Source organism: Cydia fagiglandana, chromosome 15 (assembly GCF_963556715.1).
Source record: "Cydia fagiglandana chromosome 15, ilCydFagi1.1, whole genome shotgun sequence".
NCBI lineage: Eukaryota > Metazoa > Arthropoda > Insecta > Lepidoptera > Tortricidae > Cydia > Cydia fagiglandana.
In genome coordinates this window covers 15685126-15704387 of record NC_085946.1, presented here as the reverse complement: position 1 = coordinate 15704387, position 19262 = coordinate 15685126, and the positions used below count along the sequence as shown (strand labels likewise).

The 19262-nt window shown below is 39.0% G+C and overlaps 1 protein-coding gene across 1 annotated transcript in view; it reads right to left on the bottom strand.

Moving 5' to 3' along the window:
* The window catches only part of LOC134671510 (1-phosphatidylinositol 4,5-bisphosphate phosphodiesterase), a 113887-nt gene that overhangs the window by 14986 nt on the left and 79639 nt on the right, over nt 1–19262 (bottom strand). Inside the window, exons 6-11 of the mRNA XM_063529376.1 lie at nt 18423–18502; nt 3645–3881; nt 2640–2806; nt 1549–1759; nt 863–1121; nt 51–230 (exon numbers count right to left, since the gene is read on the bottom strand). Coding sequence (XP_063385446.1) covers nt 51–230; nt 863–1121; nt 1549–1759; nt 2640–2806; nt 3645–3881; nt 18423–18502 — 1134 coding nt within the window. The remainder of the gene's footprint in view (nt 1–50; nt 231–862; nt 1122–1548; nt 1760–2639; nt 2807–3644; nt 3882–18422; nt 18503–19262) is intronic.

Genomic DNA, 19262 nt, shown 5'->3' with positions numbered 1-19262 from the left:
AAACCGAAAAAAGAAGAGGAGAGAGGATATTTGTATGGCTTCGGCTATACCTTTTTATCGGGCACGGCGACCGCAGAAGCATCTTCTTTAACCTCGTCCTCGATAACGAACTGTCCCTGTCGGAACAGCTCCAACTCCTGCCGTTCCACCTCTGGCTTCAGCCGCTTATTCTTGATCATGATCTTCCTCTTCAGCGCTGAAGGTGGTGGTAGGGGCTGGCCCGGTTCCAACTGGAAGGTAAGGAATTCTATGAGATAGCCCTTAAACTAGTACAAAAATATTAAAAATGCCATCAGATGATGGCTTCAAATGCCCTTTAATTTCCGAGTCTATTTTGGTCTGATATTGGATTAACTGGACTCAGATTGCATTATCAGAGAAGTCATAAGATTAGGGGTTTCTCCTCTCTTGAAGAGGATGTAACACTTGACTCTTGTAGATTTAAAGTCACATGAACACTGTCAATTATTTCAAACCTCTTTTAAAGAATCAGAACTTCATATTGAAGTCTCTTGGGAATTTAACAGAGAGCAGTCCAGAGATGCGTTCGCGGGAGAAAGACTCTAGAAAAACTTAAATAGTCTGTGTCATTAAATTAAGATAAATTACCAAATAAAACCAACCAGTTAGTTAGCCAGGATAGCTCAAAGTGCAGAAAAGCAAGCGGACCCTGGAAAAGTCCGGGATAACGCTAGCGTAGAAGAAGAAATTACCAAATAAAACAGATGGCGAATAAAGAACTTTTCTCTGTCAAGCACTGTCTGTTTTACGAGCAGTTCTGACTGACTTTGTAATAATTTGGAAAATAACTAAAGAAACAACCTGGAAAGCCTGAAACGTGGTACAAAAAGTGAATACTCACAGGGTAATCTGGCAGCTGTTCTTTCAACAGCAAATCCCCCAAGATCTCATCGCAGTATTTAGCCAGCTTGTACTGCTGGGCCTTGCAGCAGTGGTTCTCGAATGACAGTATGATGGGGTAGTCTGACGTCACGAACGCGGTGTCTCTGAGCGCGTAGATGACGTCTTTGAAGAGGATGTCTGTGCACATAGCCATGCCGTGGGTTATGATTGGTTCCTCGTCTTCGCCTTTGCCGTCCCAGCAGTCGAGTTCTACGCAGCTGAAAATAATTGACAAGGATTTAAGAGAATCATGTCTCAGACAAAAGGCACTGATGTTCTACGTCACAGAAGGACTACAGGATAGATAGACTAAAAGATGAAATAATATCTCTAGATAATTTTTTATTCCAGAAATTCCGTTTGAAAAATTTTGTCGAATAGAGATTAATAATCTTTTTGGTGACCGAATTTAGGTTTTTTTCCAATTTTTGTTTGTTTTCGACTTTCTTATGTCAGTGAGCTTGGGTAATTTATTGAATTACTCGCCGACACCCAACTAACAGCACATGTCGGTACCTCTCCACAGTGCTTTTGCCACAATTGCCACCAAACTGTCGCCTCGAGAGATATGTGTTGTGGGACGAGTTTATGTAATAATTAGCCAACGGCTGGTCCATGTCCATGTAGTTGTCGGAGAATACTCACCGACATCCAGCTAGCAACACTTGTCGGTACATCTCCACAGAACTCTTGCCACCGAACTGCCGTCCCGAGAGATACGTGTTGTGGGACGAGTTGATATAATAATGAGCCAACGGCTGGTCCATGTCCATGTAGTTGTCCAGTCTGTCCAGGAATACGGGGGCGTTCTCGTCGGACATCAGGTAGCGGATGAGCCCGTCTTTCGTTAGGCATTCTGGAAAGATGAGTTTGATGAGTCACAAATATGATGTTGAAAATGATTAATTAGTAATGCTGTAGTCTATAAAGGTATTTGCACCAACAATAATTGAAGAACTGATTGACTCCACACACACCAGCCACTCCACAGCAGCCAATGAGATCACTCATACAATAAACATTTTAACGGTGACAGAAGGTTTGGTGCAATCGACCCTTAGGATGGTATTCCACCGGTCCAATTTCTTGGACCAATGTCATTGCTTCTCACTCTCTCATTAAGGAAAAAGTGAGACGCATACACATTGGACTAAGAAATTGGACAGGTGGAATAGAAACCTTTAGATGCTCGCATCAGGCTTATCAGACTTAGGTACAATTAGTATGAGATTATCTAGATCTGCGTTCTGATGACACAAATAAAAAACATTAATACATGTATTTTTTTGTTATATAAGGTTTGTACAAGTTCAGTAACTCATTTTCATTCTTCGCGGCCTCAGTCTTTTCATACGCCGCTCTCTCGTCGTCGACACACACATCGAACAGGATAGGACAGGAATTCGTTTAGGCGGGAGTCTCGCTGCTTCTCGTTCAAGAAGTTCACCAACTGGTCCAGGTTGATCTTGTATAGTTATATTAATCTTGTTAAACCCCTTCCTAATATCTATCTACACCCGTTACTTACTTTCGTTCTTCGCAGCCTCATCCTGTTCATACGTGTTGATGATCTCCGCCGCTCTCTTGTCGTCGTACAGCGGGTACAGGATCTCGTTTAGGCGGGGGTCTCTCTGCTTCTCGTTCAAGATGTTCACCAACTGGTCCAAGTTGATCTTGTATAGTTATGTTAATCTTGTTAAACCCCTTCCTAATATCTATCTACACCCGTTACTTACTTTCGTTCTTCGCAGCCTCATCCTGTTCATACGTGTTGATGATCTCCGCCGCTCTCTTGTCGTCGTACAGCGGGTACAGGATCTCGTTTAGGCGGGGATCTCGCTGCTTCTCATTCAAGAAGTTCACGAACTGGTCCAAGTTTATCTTGTCGGATTTGCCTTGAGTTCTAAAAAAAATTGATATCTTTGTGAATTTAATATTAAGAACAAGTTACGCAATTAGAAGCAAAATCATTGTATATTATGTTTAACATTTTTCGCCTTATTACAAAAGCGCTGGTGGCCTAGCGGTAAGAGCGTGCGACTTGCAATCCGGAGGTCGCGGGTTCAAACCCCGGCTCGTACCAATGAGTTTTTCGGAACTTATGTACGAAATATCATTTGATATTTACTAGTCGCTTTTCGGTGAAGGAAAACATCGTGAGGAAACCGGACTAATCCCAATAAGGCCTAGTTTCCCCTCTGGGTTGGAAGGTTAGATGGCAGTCGCTTTCGTAAAAACTAGTGCCTACGTCAAATCATGGGATTAGTTGTCAAGCGGACCCCAGGATCCTATGTGAGCCGTGGCAAAAATGCCGGGATAACGCGAGGAAGAAGATTACAAAGGATAAAGGTGCAAAAAAGTAAACATATCTTTGACGTCTACCGTACCATGGCACAGTCCTAAACAGTTCCTCGTGACATTCTTTGGACATATCTTATTGCGCCGTATCTTATAGTATGGCAGAGGATGAAATACTTACATAGACCTAAATAATTTTTCAATATCATTTCTCGGACAGATCTTAAGGTACGGCGCGTAGAACTTTTCAAAAGTGAAGGCTTTTTCCATAGCGTCATCCTTCCTTGATGGCTGCCCCAAATTGATCAAAACTCTTAAAATCAGTTAACTAGACTTGCCTAATGAAAAGGTCTAAGGGGGTAACTGCATAAAAGATACCTATGGGTCGAAGTGTATCCGCAAGGGCCCCCGAAAACGATAAGATAAGATAAGGGGATACTTACATGGACCTAAATAATTCTTCAATATCATTTCTAGGACAGATCTTATGGTATAGCGCGTAGAACTTGTCAAAAGTGAAGGCCTCTCTCTCCATAGCTTCATTCTTCCCTGATGGAAGCCCCAGCTCCGACAGACACTGGTATACCAGCTTCTCAGTCTTGCCTGATGCGAAGGTCCGGGCCACCACCTTGACAGGGACCTTGCCTTTAGGGTCCGTGAGGAAGCAGAGACGCATCCAACTAGAAGAAGGTTTTGGGATTAGAGAGTGGAACTGTCATTGTTAATTCCTGTCAAATTGGTAATAGTTTTGAAATAAATAATTGTGTAACATCATTAATATCATTATATATAGCGTGCAATCAAGTTTACACTCATTCTTATAATGTGGACACTTTCTATTGTGGCGCAATTTTCCAAAAAAGGTTTCAGTTGAAATTTTCCAACCTGTCGTGGTTCTGGTTATTCATATTGTCATTAAGTCCGATGAGTAGGTTTAAAGTACTTCTATAAGTGTGATTTACAAAAAAAGCGGAAATGATTATTTAAAAAATAAAGAGCGTGCGACTTTCAATCCGGATGTCGCGGGTTCAAACCCCGGCTCGTACCAATGAGTTTTTCGGAACTTATGTACGAAATATCATTTGATATTTGCCAGTCGCTTTTCGGTGAAGGAAAACATCGTGAGGAAACCGGACTAATCCCAATAAGACCTAGTTTCCCCTCTGGGTTGGAAGGTCAGATGGCAGTCGCTTTCGTAAAAACTAGTGTCTACGTTAAATCATGGGATTAGTTGTCAAGCGGACCCCAGGCTCCCATGAGCCGTGGCAAAATGCCGGGATAACGCCAGGAAGAAGGAGAAAGATTCAGTATTAACTTCTACTTATACCTAAGTGGACGAGTACTTAAACACATTAATATAATTTTATAACAAAAAACCGAGCAAGCAAGTCAAAGAAAGTTTCGTGAAACATTGTTTAGACTTCTAAATCCTAAGCCAAGTTTAGCTACGTTACAAAATAATTACTTTATGTTTTCTAAAAATTAACAACAAAATTTGAGCATTCAATTGTTTCGTTCTTACCTGTATTTAATTTTAACAGGTACATAATTATCTTGTAACTCAGTGGAGTTTATGGTTTACGCCCGCGGCATCACGTAGTGTTGGTCAGGACTCGAGTCCCTTGAGACTCGACTGTGGACTCGACTCAGACTCATACTTATCATTAAGTCGAAAACTTGTTACAGAAGAATTTAGGTGAAAACTTGTTACAGAAGAATTTAGGTGAAAACTTGTTACAGATCTGAGTCTTTTGTAAAGGTTTTTTTTTTCAGACACAGACAAGACATTTTGTTCCAAAAAAAATTACAACCGCTGCGTCGCGAGCCATATACTAAATAAATATTTCGAAGGACTGGCAGCGGGCCGGATAAAATACTTGCGTGGGCCAGAGCTGGCCCGCGGGCCGTACTTTGTCCACGTTTAGATAAAACCTACAAAATCTTTGACGTAGTCTTTGTTCGGAGGCTATAGTCCTTTGAATGGCTCTTAGAAATACTCGACTTGAAACCAAAAAAAACTCGGATTTTTTTCTACCTCAGGCCCGTAAAAATGAGTACAGTCTTCATATTTAGTCTCAAAAGACTCGAGTTCCTACCAGCACTAACTCCACGTGTACCTAGTTTAAGCAAATAAGGCGGGGGCGGCACTTCAACTCTCTTTGGTTTAGAAAAGGGTTCGCAAATATTCTAATATTTAGGTTTCTTTTGTTTTAAGATAAATATTTATTTTGCTTTGCTTAGTTTGGGGCTAGGTTGATCTGTGTAAGATGTCCCCAATATTTATTTATTTATTTATTAGGTAAAGCAGCTTTTTAGAAAATATTTGTTGGTTTTTTCTATTTTTGAGAATAAGTCTATTTTTTTTTAGGTAATAAAAAAAAATTTAACCATAGCCATGACGCCTACTTATGCCAATAGAAGTTGCAAAACAACATTATTCTAGAGTCAGACCAATTTAAATCGACAGCGATTGTGGTCTGACTATATTCGAAGACCAAGCTTCATTGTATTGAAAAGGTCAGATTTTTTAATTATCGTTTTCAGGGTCAGATGTTCCTCGTTAAAAAGGTTTAAAAGTCTCGACTTATTTTTTATATTAAATCTAACCCTCTATAATACAAAAATAAGCCACCGTGTAAACCGCTTCTTATATGAAATCCTCCTTTGTTAGGGATCCCAAGCTACAATATTGCTTTTTTAAAGTATATCGTGGTCTCGAATAAATTAGGTTACTTGGATATTAAATTTTATTTTACATTAAAATACCCGCAACAGATAATGTTACACGGGTAAGTTTCGCTTACATGATGCCGTGTTTAAAGCACGTAATAAAATATGCAAAGGTTGTTACCATGTAAAATTTAAATACAAAAATGTTAGATAATTATTGTCGATTTGTAAAAACATGCAAACACTTGAACATTCGTGCAGATATTGAAATATAAACACCACATTTAATTAAAATAAATTGTTATATAAAACTTAAGGTTAAACAACATTTATTAAAATTGTAGACAACTAAAACAACAGCGCAAAAAGCGTTAAATGTTCTTTTGATTCTTTGTTAGGCCTTTTTCTAAAGTGCTTGTTAAGGTTAGTATTGTGTTATATTGTTAGTAGGTAGGTATCCCTCGAGTAATTGTGTTCTCACAACACATTTTGCGTATACCTACTTAGACTTCCTATACCTACGGCTACCAGTTTCACACTGACATATTCGCTAGCGTGTGCGTAACTTACTTTCTATGCATCTCGCTCGTACTCGCATATTATTCCGGGATTGCAAGCGATTATTGCTTTTAAGTAATACTAATACATTACTGAAAAAGAAATTCACGTACAAAACACGTATCCAATTGCCTTAAGCAAATATGTACCTAAGCTGCTTAAGCTAAGCACTAAGTTATGTTTAAAGTCTTGTTTATTAACTTTTAGCTTTATTTCGTGTCTTTCCTTTGTCTTAATGACACGATAAAGAACTTCATACCGGTATAAAGATATATTCCAAGAATCACACTTCAGGTCGTCCCCCAACTTTCTACAAAATGTTTGCGCCGAGCAAACACTGAATTCAACTCAAAAGCGCCATGTCGTAACTCAAACTGAACTATGTAACTCAAAGTGGAACTAAATCAGGAGCCACAGAAACTCTGCAGTCGGGAGGTTTGTTCGTTTTTTTAGGGTTCCGTACCCAAAGGGTAAAAACTAGAGATGCCACGAATATTCGGCAACTATTCGGTATTCGGCTTATTCGGCCACTTTGCCGAATATTCGGTATTCGGCCGAATGTTGCATACTATTCAGCCGAATACCGAATATCTGTTGCACCTACCTAAAAATAACCAAAAACTAGGTTATATTTAATATTTAAAATCTATTCTTGGAAAGTGGTTAAATACGAAGGCACGTTTGAGCATTTGTTGATTCCAAAATATTTTATTTTTATTATGGGTCTGATTTGATTAACTCTACCTACATTAATTAATTCTGTTCAACATAAAAATATATCTTAGCAAACGTTGTGCTTTGTTGGCGAACAGTTTTCGTAATAATTGTGACTCAAAATCTTCACATGTCATACCAAATATTCGGTCGCCGAATATTCGGTATTCGGCCGCGAGGGGGGGACCGAATATTCGGTATTCGGCCAAATTCACTATTCGGGGCATCTCTAGTAAAAACCGGTCCCTATTACTAAGACTCCACTGTCCGTCTGTCTGTCACCAGGCCGTAACTCATGAACCGAGATAGGCAGTTGAAATTTTCACAGATGATGTATTTCTGTTGCCGCTATAACAACACACACTAAAAACCGAATAAAATAAATATTTAAGGCTCCCATACAACAAACATGATTTCTTTGCCTTTTTTTGCATAATGGTACGGAACTTTCGTGCGCGAGTCGGGCTCGCACTTGGCCGGTTTTTTTGTGTGCAATCAGTGTTGCCAACTAAAGTCATTTGATTTAGCGGAATTGGATTACTTTTTAGCTGTGCTGTTTGAAATTAGCTACGTGTTTTATTGAATTTTCGTTTCAAATGTTAGTTTAAAATACGGGTGGCATAAAAAGTATTTTTGCAACGGAAAATATTATCCTTTAGACGCCCAGAGACCTATAAAAAGGTCTCCTGTTCCATTCTAATTTGAACTTTGTGTTGACAAAATAAAATTTCATTTTGCTTGGCAAGGTTTCACGTATGGGCGGCTAGAGGTTATTTAATTAAAATAAGTTTATTTGATTGAATGCCCTGTTGGCTTTAAACTCTTATAGCCCATACATTTTTTGATTGTGAGTAAAATTGTTCTGTAGCAATATAATGTTTTCTTTTAAGAAATCTGAATAAAAATATTCCGTAAGTTAGCCTTTTATAATATCTTAAAATAATTTTGCCAAAACAATAGAATGAAAACAGACAAACATATCATGATAAATAAAAGTTTTTAAGAAAATATTTACCATCAGCAATTGAGCATACCTTTTTACGTCCGAAAACAAACTGTAAAATTCTATTCAATGTTTCGTTTACAAAAGAATTCGAGAGCCTCGGTTTTTATTAGAATTCTTATATTTTTATTTTCTTTACAAACGGAACATCAGACACGAAGGAATTGCCCATACAACCATTTCCAGTCGCCGTTACGACGCGGTGTAGACACATCTTGTGTCGACACCGTCTGTTTCGGTCACAATTCCAGTCGCAGAGTCGTCGCCGTGTCGACACAGTTACCAGAAATGGGGAAGGGTCGACACATGACACAAAGTGACATAAAGTGTGGTCGCCGTGTGCACACATTGTTTCGGGTTTGCGACTACTTTATGCCAAAATCATTCGTTCATTCGTTCATTTTGTTCCTGTCAAATGGAAACTGTCAGATGGAAAAATAGTTAAATAAAAATAATGACATTAATACGCCATCTCTAAAACGGATTACAAGACGTAATTATATATTGTTTGCATTTATATTACAATAGGACTTAAATTATTATGGGGAATTAAACTGCTCGAGTGATTTGATAAACTAAGTGTAATATAATCAACGCGCCACCACATTGTTTTAGTTTAGCCGGAAATTAAATTGTTTACTTCTCAGTGCTTGTGTTCATAAATATATTATTTGATGCATTTTTAGTACTTCGATGCGTATACTATACTTAAATAACAGAAATAACGCTTTATATACTACGAAACTTGTTAATTATGATGTATAAATATGGTTTAAGGCTGAGAAATATTGCAGTCACAAAGTAGTCGCAAATGTTTCGACTTTGTGTCGACTCTGTGTAGACACATGACACGCGCTGTCAAAAGTAATAACAAAGTTACTGGATTTGCAAAATGGCTCCTTGTGTTCATTTGTTTTCAGATATTCTCAAAGTGTAAAAATGACGTGGTCAGAGATGGGACTTAATAGATGAACTGTTTATTCGACTAATTAATGGAATAAAAAAACCGGGCAAGTGCGAGTCGGACTCGCGCACGAAGGGTTCCGTACCACAATGCAAAAAAAAAACAAAAAAGCAAAAAAAAAAACGGTCACCCATCCAAGTACTGACCCCTCCCGACGTTGCTTAACTTTGGTCAAAAATCACGTTTGTTGTATGGGAGCCCCATTTAAATCTTTATTTTATTCTGTTTTTAGTATTTGTTGTTATAGCGGCAACAGAAATACATCATCTGCGAAAATGTCAACTGTCTAGCTATCACGGTTCGTGAGATACAGCCTGGTGACGGACGGACGGACGGACGGACGGACGGACGGACGGACAGCGAAGTCTTAGTAATAGGGTCCCGTTTTACCCTTTGGGTACGGAACCCTAAAAAGTTAATCCTCAAATTTTAATCACGATTAGTTTAGTCGACCTAACATATATTGAAATTGAATTAATCTGAACATTAATCGAATAAATTATCGATTAAATCTCGGTTGGAAGTTGACAGGGGGCCATTTTTGTACGTAAAAATAATAGAAATGTCTTGCATGCAGATGGTAGCCAAACACTTTGTCATAAAAGTCGAGATGGGTGTCGATTTATAGGTTTTAGGGAGTGCCGATTTCGAAAATGATGACCATTTTGGAATCCAAAATGGCGGCCATGCACTGTGTCATAAAAGTCGTCATGGATGTCGTTTTATACGTTTTAGGGGGCCCCAATTTTGAAAATGATGACCATTTTGGAATCCAAAATGGCGGCCATGCACTATGCCATAAAAGTCGTCAGGGGTGTCGTTTTATAGGTTTTAGGAGGCGCAGATTTCAAAAATGATGACCATTTTGGATTCCAAGATGGCGGCCATGCACTATGTCATAAAAGTCGTCATGGGTGTCATTTTATAGGTTTTAGGGGGCCCCGATTTAGAAAATGATGACCATTTTGAAATCCAAAATGGCGGCCATGCACTATGTAATAAAAGTCGTCATGGGTGTCGTTTTATAGGTTTTAGGGGGCGCAGATTTAGAAAACGATGACCAATTTGGATTCCAAGATGGCGGCCATGCACTATGTCATAAAAGTCGTCATGGATGTCGTTTTACAGGTTTTAGGGGGCCCCGCTTTCGAAAATGATGACCATTTTGGAATCCAGAATGGCGGCCATGCACTATGTTATAAAAGTCGTCATGGGTGTCGTTTTATAGGTTTTGGGGGGCGCAGATTTCGAAAACGATAACCATTTTCGATTCCAAAATGGCGGCCATGCACTATGTCATAAAACTCGTCATGGATGTAGTTTTATGGGTTTTAAGGGGCCCCGATTTAGAAAATGATGACCATTTTGAAATCCAAAATGGCGGCCATGCACTATGTCATAAAAGTCGTCATGGGTGTCGTTTTATAGGTTTTGGGGGGCGCAGATTTCGGAAACGATAACCATTTTCGATTCCAAAATGGCGGCCATGCACTATGTCATAAAAGTCGTCATGGATGTCGTTTTATAGGTTTTGGGGGGCGCAGATTTAGAAAATGATGACCATTTTGGATTCCAAAATGGTGGCCATGCACTATGTCATAAAAGTCGTCATGGGTGTCGTTTTATAGGTTTTAGGGGGCGCAGATTTCGAAAACGATGACCATTTTAGATTCCAAAATGGCGGCCATGCACTATGTTATAAAAGTCGTCATGGATGTCGTTTTATAGGTTTTAGGGGGCCCCGCTTTCGAAAATGATGACCATTTTGGAATCCAGAATGGCGGCCATGCACTATGTAATAAAAGTCGTCATGGGTGTCGTTTTATAGGTTTTGGGGGGCGCAGATTTCGAAAACGATAACCATTTTCGATTCCAAAATGGCGGCCATGCACTATGTCATAAAAGTCGTCATGGATGTCGTTTTATAGGTTTTAGGGGGCCCCGCTTTCGAAAATGATGACCATTTTGGAATCCAGAATGGCGGCCATGCACTATGTCATGAAAGTCGTCATGGGTGTCGTTTTATAGGTTTTGGGGGGCGCAGATTTCGAAAACGATAACCATTTTCGATTCCAAAATGGCGGCCATGCACTATGTCATAAAAGTCGTCATGGATGTCGTTTTATAGGTTTTACGGAGCCCCGATTTAGAAAATGATGACCATTTTTAAATCCAAAATGGCGGCCATGCACTATGTCATAAAAGTCGTCATGGGTGTCGTTTTATAGGTTTTAGGGGGCGCAGATTTCGAAAACGATGACCATTTTGGATTCCAAGATGGCGGCCATGCACTATGTCATAAAAGTCGTCATGGATATCGTTTTAGAGGTTTTAGGGGACGCAGATTTCGAAAATGATGGCCATTTTGGAATCCAAAATGGCGGCCACGCACTATGTCATAAAAGTTGTCATGGGTGTCGTTTTATAGGTTTTAGGGGGCCCTGATTTCGAAAATGATGACCATTTTGGAATCCAAAATGGCGGCCATGCAGTATGTCATTAAAGTCGTCATGGCTGTCGTTTTATAGGTTTTAGGGAGCGCAGATTTCGGAAACGATAACCATTTTCGATTCTAAAATGGCGGCCATGCACTATGTTATAAAAGTCGTCATGGATGTCGTTTTATAGGTTTTAGGGGGCCCCGCTTTCGAAAATGATGACCATTTTGGAATCCAGAATGGCGGCCATGCACTATGTCATGAAAGTCGTCATGGGTGTCGTTTTATAGGTTTTGGGGGGCGCAGATTTCGAAAACGATAACCATTTTCGATTCCATAATGGCGGCCATGCACTATGTCATAAAAGTCGTCATGGATGTCGTTTTATAGGTTTTACGGGGCCCCGATTTAGAAAATGATGACCATTTTTAAATCCAAAATGGCGGCCATGCACTATGTCATAAAAGTCGTCATGGGTGTCGTTTTATAGGTTTTAGGGGGCGCAGATTTCGAAAACGATGACCATTTTGGATTCCAAGATGGCGGCCATGCACTATGTCATAAAAGTCGTCATGGATATCGTTTTATAGGTTTTAGGGGACGCAGATTTCGAAAATGATGGCCATTTTGGAATCCAAAATGGCGGCCACGCACTATGTCATAAAAGTTGTCATGGGTGTCGTTTTATAGGTTTTAGGGGGCCCTGATTTCGAAAATGATGACCATTTTGGAATCCAAAATGGCGGCCATGCACTATGTCATAAAAGTCGTCATGGGTGTCGTTTTATAGGTTTTGGGGGGCGCAGATTTCGGAAACGATAACCATTTTCGATTCCAAAATGGCGGCCATGCACTATGTCATAAAAGTCGTCATGGATGTCGTTTTATAGGTTTTGGGGGGCGCAGATTTAGAAAATGATGACCATTTTGGATTCCAAAATGGTGGCCATGCACTATGTCATAAAAGTCGTCATGGGTGTCGTTTTATAGGTTTTAGGGGGCGCAGATTTCGAAAACGATGACCATTTTAGATTCCAAAATGGCGGCCATGCACTATGTTATAAAAGTCGTCATGGATGTCGTTTTATAGGTTTTAGGGGGCCCCGCTTTCGAAAATGATGACCATTTTGGAATCCAGAATGGCGGCCATGCACTATGTCATGAAAGTCGTCATGGGTGTCGTTTTATAGGTTTTGAGGGGCGCAGATTTCGAAAACGATAACCATTTTCGATTCCAAAATGGCGGCCATGCACTATGTCATAAAAGTTGTCATGGATGTCGTTTTATAGGTTTTAGGGGGCCCCGCTTTCGAAAATGATGACCATTTTGGAATCCAGAATGGCGGCCATGCACTATGTCATGAAAGTCGTCATGGGTGTCGTTTTATAGGTTTTGGGGGGCGCAGATTTCGAAAACGATAACCATTTTCGATTCCAAAATGGCGGCCATGCACTATGTCATAAAAGTCGTCATGGATGTCGTTTTATAGGTTTTACGGAGCCCCGATTTAGAAAATGATGACCATTTTTAAATCCAAAATGACGGCCATGCACTATGTCATAAAAGTCGTCATGGGTGTCGTTTTATAGGTTTTAGGGGGCGCAGATTTCGAAAACGATGACCATTTTGGATTCCAAGATGGCGGCCATGCACTATGTCATAAAAGTCGTCATGGATATCGTTTTATAGGTTTTAGGGGACGCAGATTTCGAAAATGATGGCCATTTTGGAATCCAAAATGGCGGCCACGCACTATGTCATAAAAGTTGTCATGGGTGTCGTTTTATAGGTTTTAGGGGGCCCTGATTTCGAAAATGATGACCATTTTGGAATCCAAAATGGCGGCCATGCAGTATGTCATTAAAGTCGTCATGGCTGTCGTTTTATAGGTTTTAGGGAGCGCAGATTTCGAAAATAATAACTATTTTGGCATCCAAGATGGCGGCCATGCACTATGTTAAAAGTCGACATGGATGTCGTTTTGTTGGTCATGGTCATCATTTTCGAAATCTGCTCTTCCTAACACCTATAAATCAACATCTATGACGGCTTATATGACAAAGTGCACGGCAGACATCTTGGAATCCAAAATGGTCATCATTTTCGAATTCTGCACTCCCTAAAACCTATAAAACGATATCCATGACGACTTTTATGACAAAGTGCACGGCACACATCTTGGATTCCAAACTGGTCATCATTTTCGAAATCGGCACTTCCTAAAACCTATAAAACGATATTCATGACGATTTTTATGACAAAATACGTAGCGGCCATCTTGGATTATAAAATGATCATCGTTTTCGAATTCTGCACTCCCTAAAACCTATAAATCGACATCCGTGACGACGCAAGTTATCTTTATTTTCAGATCTAACAAATTGCTACAGAATACAAAGGACAAAAAAAGAAGCGAGGAGGTAATGAAACAAGCAAAAATACAGATGATTCCTCGACGCAATAGGATGCTTCTTAAATTGTGTCCAGATTTTTTTGTCATAAAAGTTTTTATTTTTCACGTATTACTCTCACAAGTTCCGTGACATTTCGACCTTCTAATTTTTTTAGTAAATGTTATTGTTTATCTGTGAGGATCTCACTAGAATAATATAATCAAGGTATGTTTATATTTGATGATTGAAATAGTAACGCAAAAAAAAATATATTTGTGTCTTATATTCCTGCCGAAGACTTTTATTTTTCCTTTTCCTTCTACACAAGTTTGGTCAAGTAATAAGAATTTAGGGCTCTCAATTTTATTTTGACTTCTACAACAGTAAAGCTACGAGGCCATGTTTGGTATCGTTTTCGTATAAATTCGCAGTACCAAATTTAGTTATGGTATCACATTGACACCATTCCAAAGTAAAAACATATAAACTTACTTTCTTTTAAACTCCTCTTCACGCTTAAACTGCTGAACAGTTTTAATTTAAATTTAGTACACATATATTTTGAGTCCCGAGACAGGACATAATAAGTTATCTCAAAAATCATCCTTCAAAGGTGTGAAATGAGGTGTAGGGAGGAATCCAGAATTGACTTCTTGAAGTTAATACTGTTTAAGTTTAGGTTTAAAGTCATGTTTTTTTTATCATTTTTAACTAAATCAAAGATGTAGACCATACCAAATTTAATATAAATCGGTTCAGCGGTTATTGATTTCCCGTACAAATTTCCACGCCACTTTTCACACCTTCAAAAGATGATTTTGGTTATAAGATCTATCCTATGTCCTGTTCCGGGACGCAAACTATTTCTATACCAAATTTCAACGAAATCGGTTCAGCGGTTAAGCGTCAAGAGGAGTTTAAAAAAAACCGACCAAGTGCGAGTCGGACTCGCGTATTAAGGGTTCCGTACATTAAGTCCGACTCGCGCTTGACTGCACATTTCTAATAGGTTTTCCTGTCATCTATAGGTAAAGAACTATTTTGTGTATTCAGACAGACAGACATACAGACGCACGAGTGATCCTATAAGGATTCCGTTTTTTGCTTTTGAGGTACGGAACCCTAAAAAGATTTTTTTAATTTTGTGGAATGGTTTCAATGTGATACCTTAAATGGATTCAGAAACCCAGATTTATACGGAAACGATACCATACACGGCCTAGCACCTTCACTGATGTAGATATATCAAGATAAAATTGAGAGCCCTAAATAAACTTTCAAGAGCGGATATCTCAAAAACTATTCAACATATCGAAAAAATTGACTGAATAAACTTGTAACAAATTAAATTAACTTTCATTTTGTATAAGTGGCCATGTCGCTAAGATGCATAGTTTCCGAGATATAATCGAAAAACCGGAAAATGGGACATTCAAAGCCCCCTCTCTTCCCCCCGCTCAAGGGCTACGGCCGGGGACTTTTGATATGTTCACCTCCTAACTTGTCCAAACCAAGTTACAGAGTCAAAAATTGTGTTCCGAGCATTTCCCTCTACAACTTTTTTGAGCATTCGTTGGCTGACCTAAGTAGCTTATTGCATTTCTTTAAAAACTTTTCTGTAAAAGGTTGACGGGTGTTGGGTGTTTATATGGTTTTGGTCGATTATTATCATTTGCATCGCCCATGATGACTTACTAGAATTACTTACGAGCACACGAGACACTAATATGTAGTAGTTTGACAAACCTTGGTTTTCAAGAGGTATTTTATATTGACATTTGCTGTCACAAATTTGCTGTCAGATTTAGTCGCAAACCGCACGCAAAGTGCACACAAATGTGTCGACACCTTGTTACGGAAAAGTGTACACACGGCGACGACACTTTGTTTCGAAACAATTCTAGACACATTGTGTGGACTCTGTTACGACACATCTGACATTTAGTTACCACTTTGATGATTCTGCGACTGGAATGGTTATATGGGTGGGAATCTCTGAATTTCGTATAAATGAGGGAATTTATTTAGGAGTCTTCAAAAGAACAATTATATAGGTAATTTCTATGTTACACTGTTTACACACTTGTATCGCAGGTAATTGTACTATTACATTACAAAACATTTAGCTGCTTGAGGAAACGCGAGAAAATAACTCCCCAAAGATAAGGGCAGTGTTTTTGTATTGTTACCATCTATAGATGGTCAAGTAAATCTTGTCAGTAGAAAAAGGCGCGAAATTCTAATTTTCTATGGAACGATATCCCATCGCGCCTACATTTTTCAAATTTACCACCTTTTTCTACCTTAGAGAATATAACCAAACGGAGTGGTCATTAACAGGCGCTCCCCTCTGTCGAAAATAGGCGGCCAATGGTCAACCACATGTATGGACTGACGTTTATCTGACAGACGTACCTATACATTTGATGTGCCCCTCCCCCGCAAAAAACGGCAGACTATTTTGTACCGAAAATTATAGACATGGCGGCTCCGTTGGTTATATCCTCTAAGTTTTCTACTCACAAGATCTGCTTGACCAACTATACAACTAAAAAGCATGAAAACTCTCTGGTGTCCAATATCTTGGTCATTGCGTCTCACTCTCTCATTAAACAAAATGTGAGACAAAATGGCTGGAATACCACCCTTATCTACATGACACGGCGTCTTGTTATTTCTCGCATTAAAAACTCCCAGCGGCTACAAATTGCTTCCCATCCTACGTGTCGCTAACTTTTCTCATAACAACGATGAAAAAAATATATTAAAAGTAAAACACGTGGTTTTTATGCTGCTCTCCCACAGAATGTAGGTCAATTTTAAGTAAACGCTTTTTAATATTTACAGATGGCAACACCACCATTTGTTACACACCTTTTTTTTTAATTTCTCAAAAGCTTTGGTAATTTACAAATGAGTTTTGATAATTTAGGTCACAGTAAGCACAAAATAATGCCGAAAATCTAGAACGGGTTTTCCTTACAAATTACAGTAAATTTACAGTAAGGCTACGGCAAATAAAAATCAATTCTACGTACTGTTTCATAAGGTTTGTTCTTGGACAGACATTGTTGATTTTGTTGTTGTGAGTGATGGCTCGGAGACTCTCCTTCCACACCTTTAGCAGAAAGCGATTAAACAAACAAATGTACATGCAATTAATACGTGCTAGAAAACCTGCGTACAGTAAAAACTTCACCTACTTCTATAAAACTTAAAAATCGAAATTGCGTCATCTGCCTCTATCGCTCTTGCGTATTCGAGCGATAGAGACGCAGAAAAAGAAATTTCGATCTTCGTTAGCCCTTTGACTTGGCAGATATGACGGCGTGGGACCACTACCATATATCGAGCTGCATAACCGCTTTATGAATGTAATTCATTGAAAATACTATGGAAATAGGACTTTATTATGACCCTGCCATATTTTTATTTTACCAAGTCAGGACAGACTTACAGAGTAAGCTTAGCTTAGTCTTTATTTTTATACTTTAGGAAGGTTTTTAATTGTACGCAAGTTATGCAACATAAAAACTAAAATACGTTAAAGCGTGAATAATATCCCAAAACATAAGACAATATTTAATATTAAATCCACTTTATTCAACCAACAATTAAAATATACAGAATTTTTTTTATTATAAAGGATAATGTTTTGTTCATGTTTTATTCATTTTCGTAATTTTCGCGGGCAAATGTTACCACTTGCGATTTCGAATACAGAATACTGACCGCTACGTCACTCAAAACCGTTGAGTGTTAGGCATCTTGAACTGAGGTTCCTAATTTGAATTACAAAAGTTAGGCAAATCTACTAGAGTCTGTGCGGAGAGAGAAGAGTCGTAGAATGCTTGGGTTCCCTTACATTTCACGACTCTTCTCTTTCCGCTCAGACTCTATTTTGTATAATCATTCACTCTTTTACCCCGACAATTAATTTCACCATCTTCATGTTATATTTGTCAATTTTTATGGAGATTGAAAAACATCAATATCCGTGGCCATAGCCCAGTAAAAAAAAAGAATTGCGCTTTTATCGCCTATCGTGCGTCACTTAAGTGACGTGACAGCCACAGTGACAGACGATATATAGTCAGACGCAGTGCAAGTGTCATTTTAAACGTCAAACTTCTATGAAATTATGACGTATACATAACACTTACACTGCGTGGGCTATCAAATCCGAAGCAAACTTATTTTATTTTAACTGTGCGGAGCAGGACGTTTCTGCTCGAGAACTGCCAACCATAACCTCTAGCCGCCCAGAGACCTATAAAAAGGTCTCCTGTTCCATTCTAATTTGAACTTTGTGTTGACAAAATAAAATTTCATTTTGCTTGGCAAGGTTTGACGTATGGGCGGCTAGAGGATATACATAAGTTCTAAATTATTTTTCTGAATATTTTATTTGTTGGTTGAACCTAACAACAACCTATACAGTACACACAAAGCCATGCGGCGGGCATGCCACGCGACTTACTGCTTCTTGAGACAGGTCATGGGACACACGTTGTTCGCTTTCACATTGTGGGTGATCTTCCTCAGGCCTTCCAGCCACACCTTACGCAAAACACGTTAATGTTTGGGAAACCCAGAGAATTGAACCAAAAATCAAGGTTTCAAAAAAACCAAAGAAGAAAAGGAAAGGAAAAAAAGAAAGGAAGAAGGAAGGAGGAAGGAGGGGGAGAGGGAAGGGTTAGGTTTTCATTTAAGAAAATATTAAACACAAATACAGAAGAGAAAATTAAACAAAAAAGGAAAAACATAGAAGCAGGAGGAAGGGCCGAGAAATCTCATCACAGCATAATGCTGGCGAATTCCAGCGCTGATTTTCTGATGAGACCATCCGGTAAAATAATCAAGGTAACAAAAATCAACAAAAACAGGAAAAACATACAATAGACAGACAGAATAATAAAGGTACTAAAGAAGAGGTCCATACTCAGAAATGGGTGGATACAGACTAATCCCCTTATTCATAAACGTTTACTAAAGTTGACAAGCCGATAATAATCGTTTGTCCCTTTCCCTCATACCAATACGTGGGAAAGGGACAAACGATTATTATCGGCTTGTCAACTTTAGTAAACGTTTTTGAATAAGGGGGTAAATAGATAGGATTCATTGGGATGAAAACTGCAGCAGTGTTGCTGTTTCTACCTTGCTACAGTATTGGCCCGGGAATGTCAATCTCCTTAGTAAAATGAGTCAAGCGTTCTAATCATTAACGTTCTAATCGCGGCAAGCAAGACAAAAACAAAGGTTTTTGTGAATTCAATTGACAGTGACATCACCCATTTATTGCTACCCAAACAACGCT